Source organism: Lycium ferocissimum, chromosome 8, assembly GCF_029784015.1.
Source record: "Lycium ferocissimum isolate CSIRO_LF1 chromosome 8, AGI_CSIRO_Lferr_CH_V1, whole genome shotgun sequence".
NCBI classification, from domain to species: domain Eukaryota; kingdom Viridiplantae; phylum Streptophyta; class Magnoliopsida; order Solanales; family Solanaceae; genus Lycium; species Lycium ferocissimum.
The window spans coordinates 45,592,564-45,612,176 of NC_081349.1; the positions used below are offsets into that span (position 1 = coordinate 45,592,564).

General features: G+C 33.2%; 2 protein-coding genes across 2 annotated transcripts; one reads left to right on the top strand and one right to left on the bottom strand.

Moving 5' to 3' along the window:
* Nucleotides 1-256: 256 nt before the first annotated feature.
* On the top strand, nucleotides 257-3,955 carry LOC132068607 (uncharacterized protein At4g00950). Its single transcript, XM_059462244.1, has 2 exons — nucleotides 257-907; nucleotides 3,718-3,955. Exons 1-2 carry the CDS (start codon nucleotides 377-379, stop codon nucleotides 3,814-3,816), a joined length of 630 nt encoding a protein of 209 aa, XP_059318227.1. The 5' UTR covers nucleotides 257-376; the 3' UTR covers nucleotides 3,817-3,955.
* A 379-nt stretch (nucleotides 3,956-4,334) lies between these two features.
* On the bottom strand, nucleotides 4,335-8,844 carry LOC132068609 (uncharacterized). The gene is made up of 3 exons (XM_059462245.1): nucleotides 8,738-8,844; nucleotides 5,159-5,241; nucleotides 4,335-4,598 (listed from the first exon to the last, which is right to left on the bottom strand). Exons 1-3 carry the CDS (start codon nucleotides 8,814-8,816, stop codon nucleotides 4,566-4,568), a joined length of 195 nt encoding a protein of 64 aa, XP_059318228.1. The 5' UTR covers nucleotides 8,817-8,844; the 3' UTR covers nucleotides 4,335-4,565.
* Between the last annotated feature and the right edge of the window lie 10,769 nt (nucleotides 8,845-19,613).

The window sequence follows — 19,613 nt, forward strand, 5'->3', positions numbered from 1 at the left end:
TTATTTTTATTTACTTTATTATTTTATTATATAGTTACTGTCTGGATTTTCATTTGTGCTAGTGTTTTATTATTTTTTCTTGGTTTAAATAGTGGGAAAAGTTTCAATTATGATATTTCTTTCATTGTTACCTTATTGTCATGCAGTTTGGTTATTATTTATTGCTTCCTAACAATATCCTCCACGTTAAAGTTCATTGGATTAACGGGAGGAAACTTATCCTTATCATCATATCATAATTCCAAAGTCAAACACACACATGCTCATGTAATAATTCTGTAAGCTTTTCGACTGTTTTCCTCAGTATCCTTCGCTCCTTTCTCTGTACATAAATAGCACAAACTGATAATTATAAATCTTCTCTTTAACCAGCAACATGAAACCTTATATTGTCTCTTCTGCTCCTTTTCCTCTTGTAAAATTTCTCTCTTTCTCATCACAAATGGGGGAAAAGGCAGAGCCAATTAGTTCACCTATTCACACATTAGCTTCTGTTCCATTTCAATGGGAAAAAGAACCTGGAAAACCTTATAATAATCTCCCAATTAACTCTACTTCCAATAATAATATTAAGCCAAAATGCTTAGAGCCACCTCCAAGACTTTACTCTATAAACACACCATCACCCAACGCTCTCCTTGATGGACCTTATAATATCAATGTCATGCCCAAGTTTTCCTCATCTTCCTTTAGGTTCTTGAAAAATAGTACTACTAGCAAAAATTGGTGGAAGCTGAATGTTAAACGTAAGGGTGGTAATAGTAGCTCTTCTGTCTTTTTATCTTCTATGGGTTCAGTAGATTCTAGGGATGAAAGTGATGAAGGAAGAAGTAGCAGTGCAAGAATGGCAAGTTTTAGAAGAAATGGAAGCTCATCCAATCTCTCTGCTAGCAAGTCTCACATATGGGTAAGTTTTACAGCTTCATTTTATCACATATGGGTAAGTTTTACAGCTTCATTTTACTTCAGTGCAATATCGGAAATAATCTCTCTACCTCTCCCAAGGTAAGGGTAAGGTCTGCTTACGCTTTACTTTCCGCAGACTTCATTTATGAGATTACACTTGGTATGTTGTTGATTTTCCTCTAGTGCAAAGTGTGTTAGTTCTTCTCTTCCTTCAAAATTTATGTGATGCATTTTAACTGACATGAAATTTGAAAAATAAAGATAGTTTTCTAAAACATGTAATTAAAATGAATTATAGATAATTGTATGCTTATAATAGAAAGTTTAAAGTTAAAATATTTTTAAATATATCAGTAGATCATTTTTATATTTAAATTAAAAGAGAGGAAGTAATATCCTTTTGGGCTATAGTTCAATCTGGTTCACTTTTCATCCCTTCTTTAGAATTAGACCTCTTAGTTGATGTTTGCATCTTTCATAGTTTCACTTTCTATTCGACACGAACTTCACGAGATGATAAATAATTCATGATTTTCTTCACTTTTTTTGCATGTATCAATTTCATAAATATTGAAGAAGAATGTGTTTAAGTTAATATATCAATAGTGTAAATACTTTTTACTTAAATACTTTTTACACTGTGTAGTTTAATTTATGATATTATAAAAAAACATGAATTTCCGGTGGACGTTTTTATCAAAACACTATTGAAAATATGAGATAGGTCCGACGGAAAGTTCACTGAATACGTTTCTAACGAGCCAATTTGACGAATTTCGTCAGGAAATTCGCGTTTTTAATGGTAATAGCAGGTAACATGCCATATTTAGGAAGTTAGCAATTAAAGATATACTTATTATCAAATATAAGTATCTATAATCAACTTATAAATGACTAACTTGTGTCAATATTTTTTTAGTATTAGTACATAAAACATAAACTCGATTAAATGACAAAGGGACGAGGCTTACATCATATTAATATACTAACCAGAGAGAAAGTGTGTCACAGAACTAAAAGGGAGTGTGAATCTTGAAGATTAAGGTTCAAATATTGATAGAGATAAAAAATATACTAAGTAATTTCTTCTTATATGTCTGTCTTTGTAGGCAGATTATCTGATACGAATTACAAGATACTTCCTTCGTCCTAATTTATATGATATAGTTTGACTGGGCACGGAGTTTAAGAAAAAAAGGAAGATTTTTGAATCTTGTGATCTAAAAATCGAAGATATTTGTGTGGTTATAAATCATAAATTAGGTGGGGCATTTGAGAGCAAAACACTGTCGTTATACAGAAAAGGGGAGTGTAGAAACTAGCTAGGAGTAGGACAAAAGGTGCATGGTTTCACTCAATCCACGTAGTCGAATCAATATGAATTTGCTCAATATATACTCCAACTATATAATGAAAAGTGAACTACAAGTAATCCAACCTTCTTAACACAAGATGATTTCTGAAGTAAGTTCTTGCTAGTTGTTACCAACTTTTAAGTTATTGCATACTCTTAATTTAGTCTTCGAATAGTGTATGTTAGCTTACACTTTTTGGCCGGAAGTTTTGACGAGTCAGTTTAATCAATTATTCCCCACCTTTGGTTGTTTTTGTTAATCCTCTATCTAATGTGACACACTTTTCTTTTTTGTTTATTGTTAAAAAGACTATTGTCTCAATATATCTAGAAACAACTAAACCTGAAATTTTTTATTTTATCCTTAATTAGATGATTTCTAGTCCCATAAATATCTAAAATTTATTTTACAGTATAAGTTTTATAAATATTCTATTCCTTCCTAAATTTCATGTCCTGTCAAACAGCACAACATGAATTAAAACAGTGCAGCTATCAATTACCAAAACTTATTAAACTTTCAACAAGTTTCACTAGTTTCATAAATTTGAGCACATGGGACTTGACAAGTTGGTAATAGGGGCAGTTGTATTGAAGTAGAAAGCTATGGAGCTAAGAGCTAACCTACTTCAATTTTGCAAAGATTAGATATACATACCACAATTGTCTTAGGCAAATAAAAGCATGAATAGGGTGGAAATGTAGGTCATTCCACCCTATTCACCTATAAGGTGCTCAATTTCTATCTAGAAGTCAAAGGGCAGGGGCCTCCTGGTTTGGTGACATTTTGGGGAATGTGCCATATCCAAAGCTAGTCAGTAGTCACTAATGATTTATATAACCGATATCAATATATGTGGAATCAACGTGTTATTCTCAAATTTTGGTGGACATAATTAACTGGTATCTTGTTGAAATAAATGGTAATGTTGAAGCAATTATGATGTGCATTAACCAGGGGAGCTAGAGTTTAGGTTACGAGTCTGACTGAACTCAACAGCTTTAATTCGAATCTTGAATTTGTCATAAAAAAATCATTAAACATGTATAAATTCTTAATTTAAAACAATGTAACTTAAAAAGACTAAAGTTCGCACCCATTAACTTTAAAACCTAACTTCGACTCTTTGCATAAGCTATCCCGAACACCCTCAATTATTCTTTTTAAAAGATTGAGTAATGTGGCTACTTTCTTTGGATATTCTATGCTTAACATTTCCACACCTTCCACGAATCACATGAGTGGCGACTGACACGTCAAATTGGACCATTAAAACGTTATAGCCTGTATTGTTCCATCAGCATTTATAGAACCTGTTTTATCTGAATACATATTCCAAATTAGCATAATTGACTGAACATGTGTTGAATCTTTTTTACAAGGCAAGTAGGCATTGTTTGTCTTTTGTTCTGTTTTCTTTTTCTAGTTAACTTCAGCGTTATCGGCAAAATTACAGGCACATATATACGAGGGTTTCAAGAAGGCCATACCATGGAAGAACAGCAAGTCAAAGAATGGCTCATCATATAACTTTCAACACCAGCAGCCATTTTAATCTTAATGGAGAATTGTTGGATGTTGTTGGTCTAGTACTACTAGAAAATAGAAATCCTTGTTAAAAATGCATGTTATTAGTAATTGTGTTTGGACATGAATTTTATTTGGAAAAAAAATAAAAGTATGTATTGAAGCAATTGCATTGCACCGTTTATCCTTCAAATGGACTGGGCTGGTATTTAATTTTTGCCCTTGAAAATCGAATTTATGCCTATCAGGGCATAAGTTCCTTAACGGCGCTGGCATAACTTGTAGATATCATGATGCATAACTTATGCCCCTCTAGGCATAAGTTCAATTTTGAAGGGCAAAAATTAAAGACTAGCAGAAAATAGGGGGAAAAGTGCAAATGACCCGTCTGTATTCCCTGTTGAAGTTGAAATAATGGATCAAATTGAAGAATAAACACTGATTTGCAACTGATATTTCGAGTTAAAGTTGAAATAACGTATGACAAAATGGAGATATTCTATTGTCAAAGCCAAAAGCGGAGAATGTACTTGCATGAACCAAATATCCAGAGGAAGGGAGCTTAGCAAAAGCAATACTAATGGTTAAAAGCCTCTTACATACATTGACTGGCTAATAAGTGGAGGCAATTTCTGAATTCAAACAGCTCCAACGCAAAATCTTTAATGTTATCCATAAATGAAGATCTTTATTTTCATTTTCTGATCAGAATGAATGAAAAGGGTGTAAATAAGACTACAATGGGCTTATTAATGCCAAAACCTGACCGACAGGTTATCATTCTTCCTTGCCAGTCACAGCAGCAACCACCTGCAAACAAGGAAAATAAAAGATTTTGTTCAAGAACAAAGTAGATGTCTAATCTTCTCCTTAAGTAATGAACCAGAGGGCAACTAAATTATATTTAAAAAGCTAGACGCAACGCTAAATAGATTGCACATGCTTCACTTCATAATCCTGTTTGGAGTCTTTGGAATGTTAAGTGCAACTATGATATTGGCCTCGTAGAAATACAGACTAGCCAGTAGGACAAATTGAGGCAATGAAGAAGCGGTGGAAGTTGGTTGACTGACAAATAAAGCCTACCAGTCCGAACAGTTAACAACTCATATCTTAAATTTAAGGTGGCAGACAGAGATTAAAAAAAAAAAACTCAAAAAGGAAGGACATTGAAAAGCAAAAAAAAAAAATACAAAAGACATTATTTTCGGCGACCAGCAGGTTGTTATGGTATGCAGAGACTAGTAAACTTGTTAAAAATTGCCGTACAGAATACAAGATTACAACCATTATGCATAACCAAGAGGGAAATTGGGAAAAAGAGGGGCACAAAAGAAGGTGCAATTGAACCAGTAGGCAAGTTTACTCACATCATTTAGAGCAGGTGCAGGGACTTGCTTTGATGATTCAAAAGTATCAAGCATTGGCCTAACAACTGCAGGAAGGAAAAGGCCTGAAAGTTGACAATACAAGGAATATAAGACCAATTATTTCACAGACAAAGTCAAAGCAAAAAGCAGGTGGCATTTTGGCAAAGGCAGGTCATAAGTGGACATCAAAGACGATAAGTAACTTGCACTCTACAGTATCTAATTAGGTTTCACCCGTTCATCATGGCTATGACCAACTTCTTGAATAGGGCAGTAGGAATCAACACGTCACTATAACTCTATAAGTAGTAAGCTAATGGAGTAAAGTTAATTTGCAAAAACCCCAAACATATAACGGCGAGGAATCTAAATAAGCGCGGGATTCAGATAAAGAAAAAATGAGTGACAGGGGTTGAAAAGTTATCAGTAACGTATGGCCTCACAAATCAGAACTCTCCAAAGCTTGAGCTAATAGCCTGTTTCACACAGGAAAATAATCTACTAAGAACTACCGATACTAAAAAGACCGAGGCTTTCGAAGAGAGCAAAATCTGAGGTCTAATTTGGATGCAGTCAATGTCTCTGTGGAAGAGGAGACAACTGAAACGAGGGCTTCCTCTAATGAATTAAATGGCTCAATAGTTGCAGAGATGTACTTCTCCAATTTATTGTCACGGTACCACTGGCTTTTGAACCTACTTGTCAGCCACATATGGTGAGATAAAAACCAAGCCTCAAACAAAACTCATATTAGCGAAACCACTGCACATGATGCAGATGTTTACTCGATGACTCTCTTCTATCTAAAATTGGGAAGTCGTTCAACTTCGATAAAATATGAGACAAGATAACGTAAATAACTACTGCACCCCAACCCACAACAAAACCCCTTTCTGTCATAACACATGCAGCAAACCACTTGATCTATAATTGGTCTTCTGTGTGAGTGTCTTTTTATAATCACATATGAGTATAAAATGCTAAAAGGAAGAAAATGTACACTGTTCATAACTAAGATAGATCAAGGCATGTATTTTAATGTTCATGCCTCTCTAGACTCACACGGTAACCTCTCTCTATATGCGGCAGGTAGAAAAGGCCAAATTCATTGCATGTGCGGCCGAGCGCAGAGTCGAGCCCAACTGAACTTACTAGAATACAGGGTAAAGCAGATCCCAACCAAGCTCAGCCTAAGCCTGAACAAAAATCATTTTTGTAACAATGCAATTGAACTTGAGCCTAGCCAATGTTTTACCATTTGCTTTCGCATGTAGTGCTACGCTTTTTGAAAAAATTAAATTTTAATAAAATGATTGACAGTTGAATTATGTACTCCCTCCACCCAAATGAGTGTCGCTTTAGCTCATTACACGCCCATAAGAAATCAATAAATACAATGTATAGTTTACTAAATTACCCCTACAAAATAAAAAGAAATTATTTTTTCCCTCTTGAATACTATGCATCTTATTGATCATTTTGACATTGGAAAACATTCTGCAAATTCCAACAATACCATATACTAGTGTGAATGGCGTTCGATCTCCAATAATTGTTATAAAACCAATATTTTGACTATTTAATTTATCTTGAGAATTGAGCACTATTAAGAAATAGTTCTTCGATATAAGGGTATAGCTGGAAAAAAAACTACTAATTTTTGTTTTAAACTTCTAAAGCGATTGTTATTTTGAGACACTTTTTTAGCTAAAGTGACACTTCTTTTGGGACAGAAGGAGTAATAATTTGCCATTTCTACCTTTTTTAATATTATTAAAATTTGAATCACATTGCAATGCAAGACTAACTTTTGTATGATGTGAAATGCAATTAAAATTTAAAAGTTAATAATTAAAATTTAATGGAATTTAAGCAAGCACTGCTAATTTATATTTTTAGTTTTGCTTTCAAAGTTCTATTTTATGTTTAATCTTAAATTAAGCGCATACAGATTTGAGTTCTAATTTAGACTTATAATGTACTCCCTCCATCCCAAAAAAAGTCACTTACCAAAAAAAAAAATTTGCCCCAAAATAACAAGAAGACAAAAATTAGTAGTTTTTTCCAACTATACCCTTATATTGAAGAACTACTTCTTAATAATGCTCAATTCTCAAGAAACATTTAATAGTTAAAATATTGGTATTATAACAATTGTTGAAGATCCAACACCATTGACACTCTATGGTATTGTTGGAATTTGTGAAGAATGTTTCCCAATGTCAAAATGATTAACAAGATGCATAGTATTCAAGAGGGGAAATTAATTTCTTTTTATTAAATAGGGGCAATTTAGTAAACTATACATTGTATTTTTTTTTTTCTTAATCGGCGTGAAATGAGCCAGAGTGACACTTATTTTGGGACGGAGGGAGTAACAACTTTCAAAAATTGGAAAATTTGATTAAACTTCTCATTTATTACTAAAGACAAACTTTTATAACCACACAAATGTTATAGCATGATTAAGACTACAATCTACGAACATAAAATGTCTTATAGCTACATAAATATATGGCATATTTAAGACCACAAATTCCAAAAATCTTCCTCTTCCTAAAACTTCATGCGCAGTCAAACTTTGTCACATAAATTAGAATGGAGGAAATAGTAATTAGTATGATTTTTTGTTTTTTATTTTTTATGACATGGAACCCGCAGCCGCTACCCTTCGGGTGCGCACAGGATAAACCCAGCTCCTGTGCAATAGCTCGCAAACCACACGCACTAGGCAAGCCCCGTGCGACAAGCTCGACCCAGAAGGCAAATCCCTCTGTTGTTGTTGGCAGGGGGTTTCGAACCTGAGACCCCATGCTCAACCAACTGAGCCACCCTTGCGGGTATTAGTATGAATTTTTTAATTAACAAATTACTTAATAATTCAGTTTAATGGATGAATTTTGTTTTTAAAGTAATATTACATGACTCAAGTGAGCCAAACAAAGTGAGTTGAGTGGAGGTTGGACCAAGTCAAGTCATGTTTATGCTTGAATATGAATCAGCAATCAAGAAAAGCCCTCATTCTATATGAGGTGTAAAAATCACAATTCGTTACTCTCGAAATGAGAGGCCAAAACCAAGAAGAATTTCTTTTCCATGCATATATCATTGCGACTAAGTAGTCAAACATTAATGTATATATCAGTGAGGCTCGAATATATTAAGCCGGACAATCAAATCTAAAAGCAAAACAAATGGCTCTTTAACTACAATTAAAGATTCAAAGGGCTAATTTGAGCAGCTAGTCGAGATTCTTCTAAAGTGTAGAGCATAATATAGCATTTCAACTACTCCTTCCGTTTCAATTTATTTGTCTGGTTTTGACTTGGTACGGAGTTTAGGAGAATAAAAGAAAATTTTTTAATCTTAGGGTCTTAAACGTTTGAATGTGCCGTTTAATCTTGTGGTTAAAAAACATGCTAGGTAAAAAGTTGAAAATAAATAGTTAGCCAGAAAAGAGATATATATATATATTTTTTAAAAGGACTAAAAAGGAAAATAAGACAACAAATTGAAAGAGGGGGAGCAGGATATTTGGATTTGAGGGTAAAAAGGGATAAAAAGAGAAAGAAAGGTTACCAAAACCGGCGATGAGACAAGAAGCAGCCACTACAGGTTCTTGGACTACGAACATTTTTAATCTCTCCATTACACCCATTTCTCTTCTTCTATTCTCCTTTCTCAATTTCCTCAAGATTTTAGGAAATGGCTTTGCTTTAGTGATCTAATAAAACAATGACCCGGCCCATAATGCTTCAGATTGCCCCATAATCTTATGGACCTTATTTTGGCTGGTCTTTAATTTTGGGAAAAGGGCCTGATTTACCCCTCTACTTTCAAAAAAGGTTCATATTTACCCCTCGTTATACTATCAGGCCATTTATACCCCTACCGTTACAATAGTTGAAATATTTGCCCCTATTTTTAACGGAGGGGTAAATATGAACCTTTTCCAAAGTAGAGGGGTAAATCGTGCCCTAAAAAATAAAACACCCTAAAGTTTCCAAACAAAACTTACTTCGGTACCTTTTCAACCCCTAAAATGACTATCCGAACGTCTACATATCCTTGATGTATCGAGCCTACATTATTGTACGCAAAAAAATATCAAGTTCTATATAAAATATTGACGTTTCGGAGTCTTGACACACCACTAATCATTGGTCAAAGTATGAAAAAAAAACTAAATTTTTTCAACCAAAACTTACTTCGGGTACCTTTTCAACCCCTAAAATGACGATCCGAATAGGGGCAAATATTTCAACTATTGTAACGGTAGGGGTATAAATGGCCTGATAGTATAACGAGGGGTAAATATGAACCTTTTTTGAAAGTAGAGGGGTAAATCAGGCCCTTTTCCCTTTAATTTTTGGCCTTAGTTAGAACTCATTGGTTTCGGATTCGAATCCCCGCTCAGTCAAAAATTAAAAAATAAATCACAAGGCAGAATTTTGCATGAACTCTGCCTTAAAAATTCTTCCTCAAGGCAGTGTTTTGAAGACTTAAAATTCTGCCTTAAGGCATCTATTCTGTCTTGCGAATCCAAACCTCTGCCTTGTGAAATTTCTTTTTTTTTTTCTACTGAGCTAGGGTTCAAACCCAGTATCTCGGAGTATTAGGCGATGGATAAAAATTAAAGACCACAATTTGAGAGCCAAATATTAAAGACCATCACAGAAGAATGATAATCCGCTCAAAAAAAAAGTTTAAATCTTCGTCATTTGCACTTATGTTCTCTTTTGAGCTGGTCTTTAATTTTTGGGTCATTTGCACTTTTTCGCTATTTTGTGTGGGTCTTTAATTTTTGTCCTTCAAATTGGCTGGTCTTTAATTTTTGTACTTTAAAATCGAACTTATGCCTACAGGACATAAGTTGCACATCTTATTCACATGTTATGTCAGTGCCCATAAATAACTTATGAATTCGATTTTGAAGGACAAAAAATTAAAGACCAATCCATTTGAATGGAAAACCGTGCAATTACTTCTTAAGTTTTGTCCAAACAACTTTTTCACGGGTCATAAGTTTTTATCTTCGCATAGCAATATTCCACAAACTACACCTCCCATGACTAAAGAACTTATGCCTATGGGTAGGGGTGTTCAACAAAAACCGCAAAAATCAAACCAAACTGAAAATCAAATTAAACTAAAGAAAAAAAAAAACCAACACTTTTTGGTTTGATTTGGTTTTGATTTTAAGCAAAAAATAACCGAATCAAACCAACAATAAAATATATATATATATATATATATATATATAATCTTATAGAAAAATTTGAAATTTTACGATATTAATCTTTTGAACTCTTGATTCATAATCTATGTGTTTGCCTTTATAATAACCCATTTTTTGTATTTACTTTCTAGTTTGATTTGTTAGTTTTATATTGATATTTCTAAGAATCTATTTCTTCTTCAAAATAACTTGTTTTTGAGTCCTTTAATTATTCATCAAGATATCTTGGTATATCACAACTAGATCTTTAATTTTTTGCACAAACACAAATTCATTGTAGGAACTTTTTTTTTAATGTTCCTTGAAATGGCTAGATTCTTAGATAATGCATACGAATTTTTGGAGAAAGTACATATATAACTTGATTAGGTTTATATTTTCTTCTTTTCTCAAATAGGAGTAATTGTTTTGGTAGTGTTTTGCTAGAAAATGGTCAATTTAATATGGGCTTGAGTGTATATTGTCATATATATAAATAAAAACCTATAAAAAATCGAAAAAACCAAAAAACCCGACAAAACCGACCAAAACCGAAGCAATGAAAAACCAACTTAATTGATTTGATTTGATTCTAACATTTGAAAAACCGATTAAGTTTATTTGGTCATCTTTTAGAATATAACCGACTCAAACCCCTACCTATGAGTGTCAAATGGGCGCGTTAGGCTGAAATTGGCACAATCAAAATTGGCTGAGGTAATAAATGGGTTGGACTAACGTTGGCCAAAAAGTTACTTGGGCTGAAATGGGCTGGGTCATGATCAGCCCAACTTGACCCAGTTTTTTAAAGGGTCTATTAGAAAAATATTTTTTCTTGAAAAATGTTTTCGAGGATTTTTTGGGGAAAAGTATCTTTTGAAAATATTTTCGAGTGAAAAATATTTTCCTTCATATCAAACACATCACAAACTTATAAGATACATGGTACAAGAACAGTGAATACATAAAAAAAAATAAAGTAAATCACAAGCAATAAACCCAAATTTAAGTAGTAAAATTTACTTGGCATAGCTTCCATTATTACCTATTTATGGAACATAACTAAACTTTTCAATAATTATATTTAGTAGCTAAAGTATAACATATTTACTCCACATAGCTACCAGTTTTTTACCACTCATCTGATAACTTTCCACACCCCTAAATTTAAGCCAACAAAAACGTCTCTCTCTCCTATCCCACTAACTTCACGCCATTATTCACAATATCCCTAAATTTTCTCCAATTTCAAATCAGTTTTACAATTCCTAATTTTTCCGAATTTGATATTCCTAATTTTTCTTTAAGGAATTTCTCAACACGAAAGCGCCATTGCGTGCTCTTATGCCGAGAATCGTTAAAAAAGAATTAACGATCTAGGCGTTCGCGATTATGTTGATTCGAAGAGTAAACAACGACAAAAAGTGAAAAAGGTTTCTCAAATGGAGAAACAAAAGAAGAGAAAGGCTGTTGACAATGTTGCTAATGTTAAGGGGAAAAAAATTGCTAAAGCCAAACATAATGTGGATGAGGATGATGATGCAGAGGTATATTTATCTTATATTTTCAAGATATTTAGTTCATTTTTTTTTTCGTACAGTTATTACGCGATCCGTTAATTAACCGCATCTATTTTTTATGTGCATTTTAAGTATATTTTCTATTTATTTTTTTTCACATGTTTCTTCGCTAAGTCGTGTTTATTGTTCTTCACCATAACAGTAATTTTTAAGATTTTTAAGTATATTCGTGTGTATTTTGTTGACAGTTATTACAGATCTGTAAGTAAAATTTTTGATCATTTTTTTCAGGGATTGTGGTGTGTATGTGGCAGCCTTTGCTGAATACTTGAGCTCAAGTGAAGTCATCCCAACCGAATTCGATGCAAATTGGCACCGTATGAGATACGGTGCCCTTTATGCGACTATGCATGGGATAAGTCAAACAACAATGCATCAAGTGATAACGAGCAACCTCCAAGACCAATTAGACCAAAGCAGCTAATTACGATGCGCTTGATAAAATGTGATCTTGATTAGGCCACCAAGTCTTTTGTGTTTTTGATTTTCATGTTGAACAATAGCGTAGTTGGTTGCGACTTTTTGTTCTTCGTTTTTTAATTTTGGACATATCGTTTCATGTGCGAAGAATGTTTTTTTAGGATGATTAATGTTGAACACCACCTTATGGTTTTTATATTGTTGTTTCTTTCAAGTATGTTATTTTTCAATGTATACATTCCATTTTTCATTTTACGTGAAATGTATTCATTTAACAAAGCAAAGATATCTAACCGCTTAAATACAAATAAAATATACATAAAATATATCTGAGATATATTTCATAAGTCCATTTTTTAATGTACAGTGTGTTACAAAAGTTAAAATTTCATCTAAATACACTTCAAATATATGTAAAAAATATATGAAATATAGTTAACAGAAACCGTAAATAAGATTTATATACCGGATCGTACAAAATGCAACTAAAATATAGCCCAAATATATACGAAAAACAAATATTAAAAAAAATTCACAAGGCGTAGTTTAAATTTCGCTATGCCCCCAACGCATACACTTGTGAAGGAATTACCAAAGTTATCTCGGACCGATACTTATGCCTTATGGGCAGAGACTTGGCATAAGTATGCCGGTCCCAGATAACTTTGATAATTCCTTCACAAGTTTATGCCGGTCCGAGATAAAAGTTTGTCCATTAAAAGTATGCCCCCACCGGCATAAATTTGTAAAGGAATTACCAAAGTTATGCCGTACCCGCATACTTATGCCTTATGGGCGAAATTGGCATAAGTATGCGGTCCGCATAACTTTGATAATTTCTTCACAAAGTTATGTCCAAAGATAAAAGTTTGCCCATTAAAAGTATGCCCCACCCAAGATAACTTTGTGAAGGAATTATCAAAGTTATCTTGCCGACCGATACTTATGCCAAGTCCGCCCATAAGGCATGAGTATGCCTTGGTCCGTATAAAATTTGTAATTCCTTAACTAATCATTGAATCTTTTATTTTTGGTTAAAAATATGAATGTACTTTTTTTTGAATTCAAATTTTTTTTGAATTTTGTGTAGTCGTTTTTTGAATGAGATATGGGATCGATATGGAATGGGATGATATTTGCGTGAATCAGGGAACAATAAAACTGATTTTAATTTAAATTGGAATAGATTTTGTTTCCATAAATATAGCAATTTCAGTTAGCCCAGCGTCTATATTTCCGCTATATTTGCACTATATTTTAGTATACCACGATGTACGCCTAAATATAGAGACATCTAGCTACGAATTGTAAATATATAACATGTAGTTATAGGTTGTTAGAATGAGCTAAAAAGTAGCTGTTTATGAAAATTTTACATTTAAGTAATCTAAAAAATGGGCTAGAATTGGGCTAATATTGGGTTAAGTTGGAGATCACTTTAAAATGAGTTATGTTGGGTTGGGCTAAAATCAGCTCAATACGAAATTATCTTGAGCCAACTCATAAAATTTTGGATGGGTTAGGCGGGCCATCATTTTTTGGGCCATATTTAACACCCCTACTCCCTACGGCTGCTAGGCATAATTTTCATTACTAAACGGCAAAAATTAAAGACCAACCCATTTCATGGATAAATGGTGCAATTTCTTCTTTAAATCTTGGTCATCTCAGTAGTTGGACAAGTGAATATATGGTTGATTAGAAGACTGTCTATTTAAGGGATAGTGGTCAATTATAAAATATTTAGTTTAATATTTAGCCATTTTGTATTAATTTCAGATCTATGAAACTGAAGTTAGGTTAAAGTTCAGACAACATACATGAAGTTGACATATTGCTTGCGTAATTCGAATTGCAAACTCATTTAGATCTCGAAGTTAGGTTTGACAATCCTCAATTTCAAATATGTATCTATGTCTAAAGTTCAAATCTGTATGTATGTCTAAAGTTTAACTACCAAACCTAATTTGGAAAAGAAGGATTAGTTAATTTTCTCTTAGTCCAATATAATAAACCCATTCATTATGGTTCATTCACTAATTTTCAACTTATATAACTTTGCTCCATACATCATTTTGAAACAATATTAATTCCTGAGAAGTACATTCTAACTCTCTCAATGTATTTGCTTAAAATATGGCGATTTGTCATGTTATAGCAATATCGTTTTGAAAATTACTAATCACTCAATCAAAACCAGTGGGAAGTAAAGTACATAGCATATCTTTTACACCCCTTTTCTAAGTTCAGTCAATCAAATATATTTTGATATTAACATTATAAAAGTGTAATCTTCCATTTGTGTCAACTTTGAATCAAAGAATCGTGCAGTGACGAGTTGTATAACATTCGCTATTCACTAGCAACACCAACGGACAATGGCACATGTAGGCTGTAGCTAGGTTCCTTTGTTTTTTTTTTTTTTTTTTTTTTTTTTTTTTTGCTGAAGACTAATTCAAAGTTGGCGTAAAAATTTTTAACTGTCTGAGATTTGGTATTTGTTTGTTTCTTTAAGTAGGATTTGTAGTTAAATTTATATGAAAAGCAGTTTTCTAGCTTTTAGTCAAAGTAGGGTTTGCATTATTATAAATATGGATGTTGCTCCTATTTTCTAATTACGTGGAGAATTTGTTTCCTTCACTCTTTCCTTTTCTTCTTTCTCCCTTTTTTTTCTAACAATTTCATAATCTGGATATTGTTCTCCACTAATTCATATCCGCAGTGTAAGGCATATTAAAGGGGAAGCATTCATTATTATGTAAGTTTTTTTCCACTTTCAAAGTGAAAACACAAGACTTTTTGTTTAGGTGGAAAGATTCAATCCATCCCACCGTACTATTTGGTGGTCGTTTGGATCTTTCTCTCTTTCAATCAATACTCTGTCACGTAGGTTGCTTCACAAGGTAACAGTAAATTAAACATACAAAAGTTTACCATGTCGCAACAGCAGAATTGCAGCTTCGTTTCTTGTGACAAATTGGATAAAATGGCTAACAGGATAGGGACGAGTTTAGCATCTGCCTTCTTTGCCTCTCTTGAACGTTGCGCGTGTATCACCATTAGCACCTCACACGACGAAGATGACGAAGAAGAAGCCAAAGATAGGCCTCTTTTATTCACCAAACATGCTTCTTTCACCCCATCTAAGCTTCCTTCTTCTTGATTTGATTTATTAAGACGTGTAGATATCTATGTGCATGCGAAAAGCTGCTAGGGGGAGATGGTTGTAGATTGGGAAAAGGTTCACATTTCATGTATGGAACTGCTCAATTTTGTCCTTCGTTATACTTTTCGTCAATTCATACTTTGCTATTAACAAATAACAAATTGTCTTGCATTAATATTTACTCTTACCATTAAAGGTGCACTCGTGTCCAAATTCTTCGAGAGAAAAGAAACCTATTACTAGCCCTCAACTTTTATTTGTGATTTACAATTAGCGAAAACTCTGATAAGGATTAAGGGTGAAAACCAGATTTATTTATTTTTCTAATTGTACGGGTAATATTAGTGCAGAAGTCTAACGGAGGCCAAAATTATACTACACAAATAAATTTAACCCTTTTCCACGGTAGATTGGAGTTTGGAGGGATGGAAAAGACTCTTTTTTATTTTATTTTATTTTGTTCACCTTTTTCTTTTTGATTTCCCCAATGTAAATGAGGATTAGTAAATGTCCGCATGGTTTTGTCAAGATCAGTGATTGATTAATCAGAACAAAATTGAGTACCTGGAGTTTGTTTTTATAGTTTGTGGCAGTTTTGTATCAGTTTGTGCCCTGATTTTTCTATGTGCCAATAGAAATAACCGATTGAGTACTTAAAGATCATTTGTGGAATAGCAGAGATCTGATCATGATTTTTTATGTAATTGCTTATGGATAATGTTGGATTTGCATTCAATTGATCATTAATCATTGTTCTCTTTGCCATTGCTTATGGTAATGCTAGAGTTTTTTCAGTCAGACACTGAAACTTTTTATTTAAGGACGAAAAGATCTCATTCATCTCACCTTGATAGTAATGGGTAAAGCCAGATATCTCGTGAACCTGTTTTTCTGATGCAATCTTAATATTGCAAATGATTTAACCAGTTTTTCTTTTAGCTCCTTCGATTTTGTACTGGAAGTGAACCTGGATTTTGCACTCATTTGTACCCCAGGATGCTTCTGTTAATAAGATATTATTCCTTTATCAAAAAAATGAAATGAGTTAAGATTGCCTTACTTTCCCTTCTAGTTTACCAAAATTTGCAGGTTTAATTATTTTTAGTTTTTCCATTCAGAGACAATCATACATGAGGAGTTATTGTTTGCAAGTGTGTTCTCAGTTTGCAGATTGATCTAATTCAATAAGGGGTGGAGCTAGAAAGTTATATACGGGTTCAGCCGAACTTAGTAACTTTAATCCAAATTCTATATTTGTATCAAGAAATCCGCTAAATATGTACAAGAATTAAACCCAGAACTCAGTTACTAACACCTAATGTCGCTATCCTAGAATTTAGAACCTATAAAATTCAAATTCTGGCTTCGCTTCTGCAATCATGAGTGGGATTTGATTTCTTCGTGGTTTCTGATTTAGTTGTGACAATTGGTTTCCTATTCTCCTCGTTGCCGGTGTAGATAACATAACTTTTTGATATTAGCCTCTATATGGCCAAACTTTCTTTGTAACTCATCTAATGGCAACAAAATCTGGGCAGAATTCTGCCTTGTTTCCTTGGTGAAACAGTATGTTACTTTTATGGTTAAAAGTGCTTGTTCTGGTGATGATTTATGCTTGCAGTACAAATTAGATGTGTTATTTTGCACTTTAATCAGAGGCTGATCTAGGATTTGAAGGTGGTTGGTGTCACAATTTTCTTCAATGTACATCTTGTTAGGAACGTGTATTTTGGTCGGGCCTATCTCATTTGAGTTTATTCAGGTCAACTTAATAGGCCATTTTTTATTTGTAAATATGAAAATTACATGTCAAAAATCAAGAAACTAACATTATTAGCATCTTAAACAAGGAACCACTCCCATTAACAACATAAGTAAAATCATCATTTTCACCAAGGAACTTACATCTTTTATGTATATTAAAAAATAAACTTGCACAATCAAAATAAGAAAAGTAACAGAAAAACTCTTCAATAGGTAAATTGTACCCCATAAGTAAATGTAGAACTAGATAACTAGAAGTTATCAAAAATAAATCATAAATTTCATGTTTTGTCTAAGCAATGCTTACGAAATTTCCATCACATTTTAAGTAGTAAAGTGATTTAAATTGAATTTAACAATTATAGAAAAGCACGAATTTTTATAGTGCACTCCCTCCGTCCATTTTTATTTATCCACTATACTAAAATAGATGTCTACTTTTACATGTAAGTTGTATAGTTTGAAAACCCAAGACATAATTTACCATTTTATACCTACTTTTTCCTTATTATTAAGTACTCAAATTCATTTCTCATTTTATTTATTGCTTATTAAGAGTGTCGTAAGTCAAATATAGACAAGTAAACATGGACGGAGGGAGTAATCAACAAAAGAAATTATAAAAAGATTGACTTTTGATCTCAATCCAAAATTCTCGTTGAGACCTAAGTTTTTTGATTTAAATACTCACAGATTTGAGATTAAGAGAAATGCTTAATTTAAGGGATTTTGAAGTTTTTATTTTGTGTGTTCTCGCTAGAGATCACAGATAAAATAATAGAATAGAGGAAAGACAATATAAATAATAAAAAGAAAAATAGAAAATTGGGAGAGCCGAAAAGGGAAATGACTGGTATAAATGAACTAAAAAGCACAAAGAGAAACGGGAGTCGGAAAATTTTCAAGATAGATTCAAACTTGTGTCTACCAATCATGACACCTTTGTCTAATTTGCAACTGAAGGTGGCAGGATCAAATATTTAATCTAATTTAAGCAAATTGCAACATAGGTATATCAAAAATTTACCAATCTACGTGGTGCCATGCCACCCCCACCCTAAAGGGTGGATCCGCCCCCGACTTCAATGACTACATGCTGATATGCAGCAGAATCCTAAAGCTTGCAATTGCATATTGAACTTGTAATTAAATCACTGACTTTACCAACAACAACAACTTAACCAGTGAAATCCCACAAAATGGAGTCTGAGGAGGGTAGAATGTACGTAGACCTTATCCCTATCTTGAGAGGTAGAGAGGTTGTTTCCGGTAGACCCTCGACACAAGAACAAGCAATTTAAAGCCGTAAATATAAAAAAATCCATGACAAAATGCTATGGAAAGCTAAGTCACTGACCTTGCCAAGCTTCCACTTTTACTACCTTTGTTATTGATCAGTTAACATCAACATTACTAATGTTTTTGACCAAATGGGTAAAATGACTTTTTCCATTTCTGGGCTGAAGATATTTTCCTTCCCAATTATCGTAACTCATTACTTAATATCACATTTCCAACCAACACTTAGACATCATTATTACAATTGGATACACAACGTCACCAGAGCTCTATTGATTTGCTAACATTATTGTCGATATTTAATAAACATTAGCTTTTAAAAATCTTTTTCTAAAATTGATTTCCGTAATACCAAGTATACACATTGTCGAAGGTATAATTAAATAATTAAATAAATAAAAGTATTCACCCAAACAATTTAAGCTTTTAGCTGATATAGTCATACACTTCAATATGGTATCAGATCCGATAGAGATCCTAGACTCAGTCTCAACGCCACACATTATCAAAAATAATTTTCACAATAATTACACACCTCAACACGAAGAGTCTTGTCTTGAATCTTTGAGCACACAAAATGATAGTTAAGCTCGGTATGTTTCATCCTTGAGTGGAAGACAGTATAGGCACACATGCATGAACAGAACACGTTCAGTGTGTGAAGAATGAGCAAGATCGTGAAAGAGATTGCACATCGAACAACGAGTCAATATTAAGCTTCCGTGGAAGAACGAACAATGACTTGTTGTTTCTTGATGACCAGGAGCCCGCAAGAAATGAACAAAACCGCGATGGGCAATCCACACGATTGCCCCTATCTTGGGGTGGTCTTTAATTTTTGCCCCTGAAATCGTTGGTCTTTAATTTTTGCTTTTTGGCACTTTAAGTAATTAAAAAGTAGCCGAAAATATCTCTGACATTCTGGGTTCGAATTCCAGCAGAGTAAAAAAAAATCTCAAGACAAGGTTTCATAAAAAACTATGTCTATTCGGGCAAAGTTACATAGAA

Excerpts from the sequence above, each read along its gene's own strand:
- LOC132068607 (XM_059462244.1), top strand. The coding sequence starts at position 377 with ATGAAACCTTATATTGTCTCTTCTGCTCCTTTTCCTCTTGTAAAATTT. Across the intron at positions 908-3,717 it reads CTAGCAAGTCTCACATATGG|GCACATATATACGAGGGTTT; the intron begins GTAAGTTTTACA and ends GCAAAATTACAG.
- LOC132068609 (XM_059462245.1), bottom strand. The coding sequence starts at position 8,816 with ATGGGTGTAATGGAGAGATTAAAAATGTTCGTAGTCCAAGAACCTGTA. Across the intron at positions 5,242-8,737 it reads TTGTCTCATCGCCGGTTTTG|GCCTTTTCCTTCCTGCAGTT; the intron begins GTAACCTTTCTT and ends GTCAACTTTCAG. Across the intron at positions 4,599-5,158 it reads CTGCACCTGCTCTAAATGAT|GTGGTTGCTGCTGTGACTGG; the intron begins GTGAGTAAACTT and ends CCTTGTTTGCAG.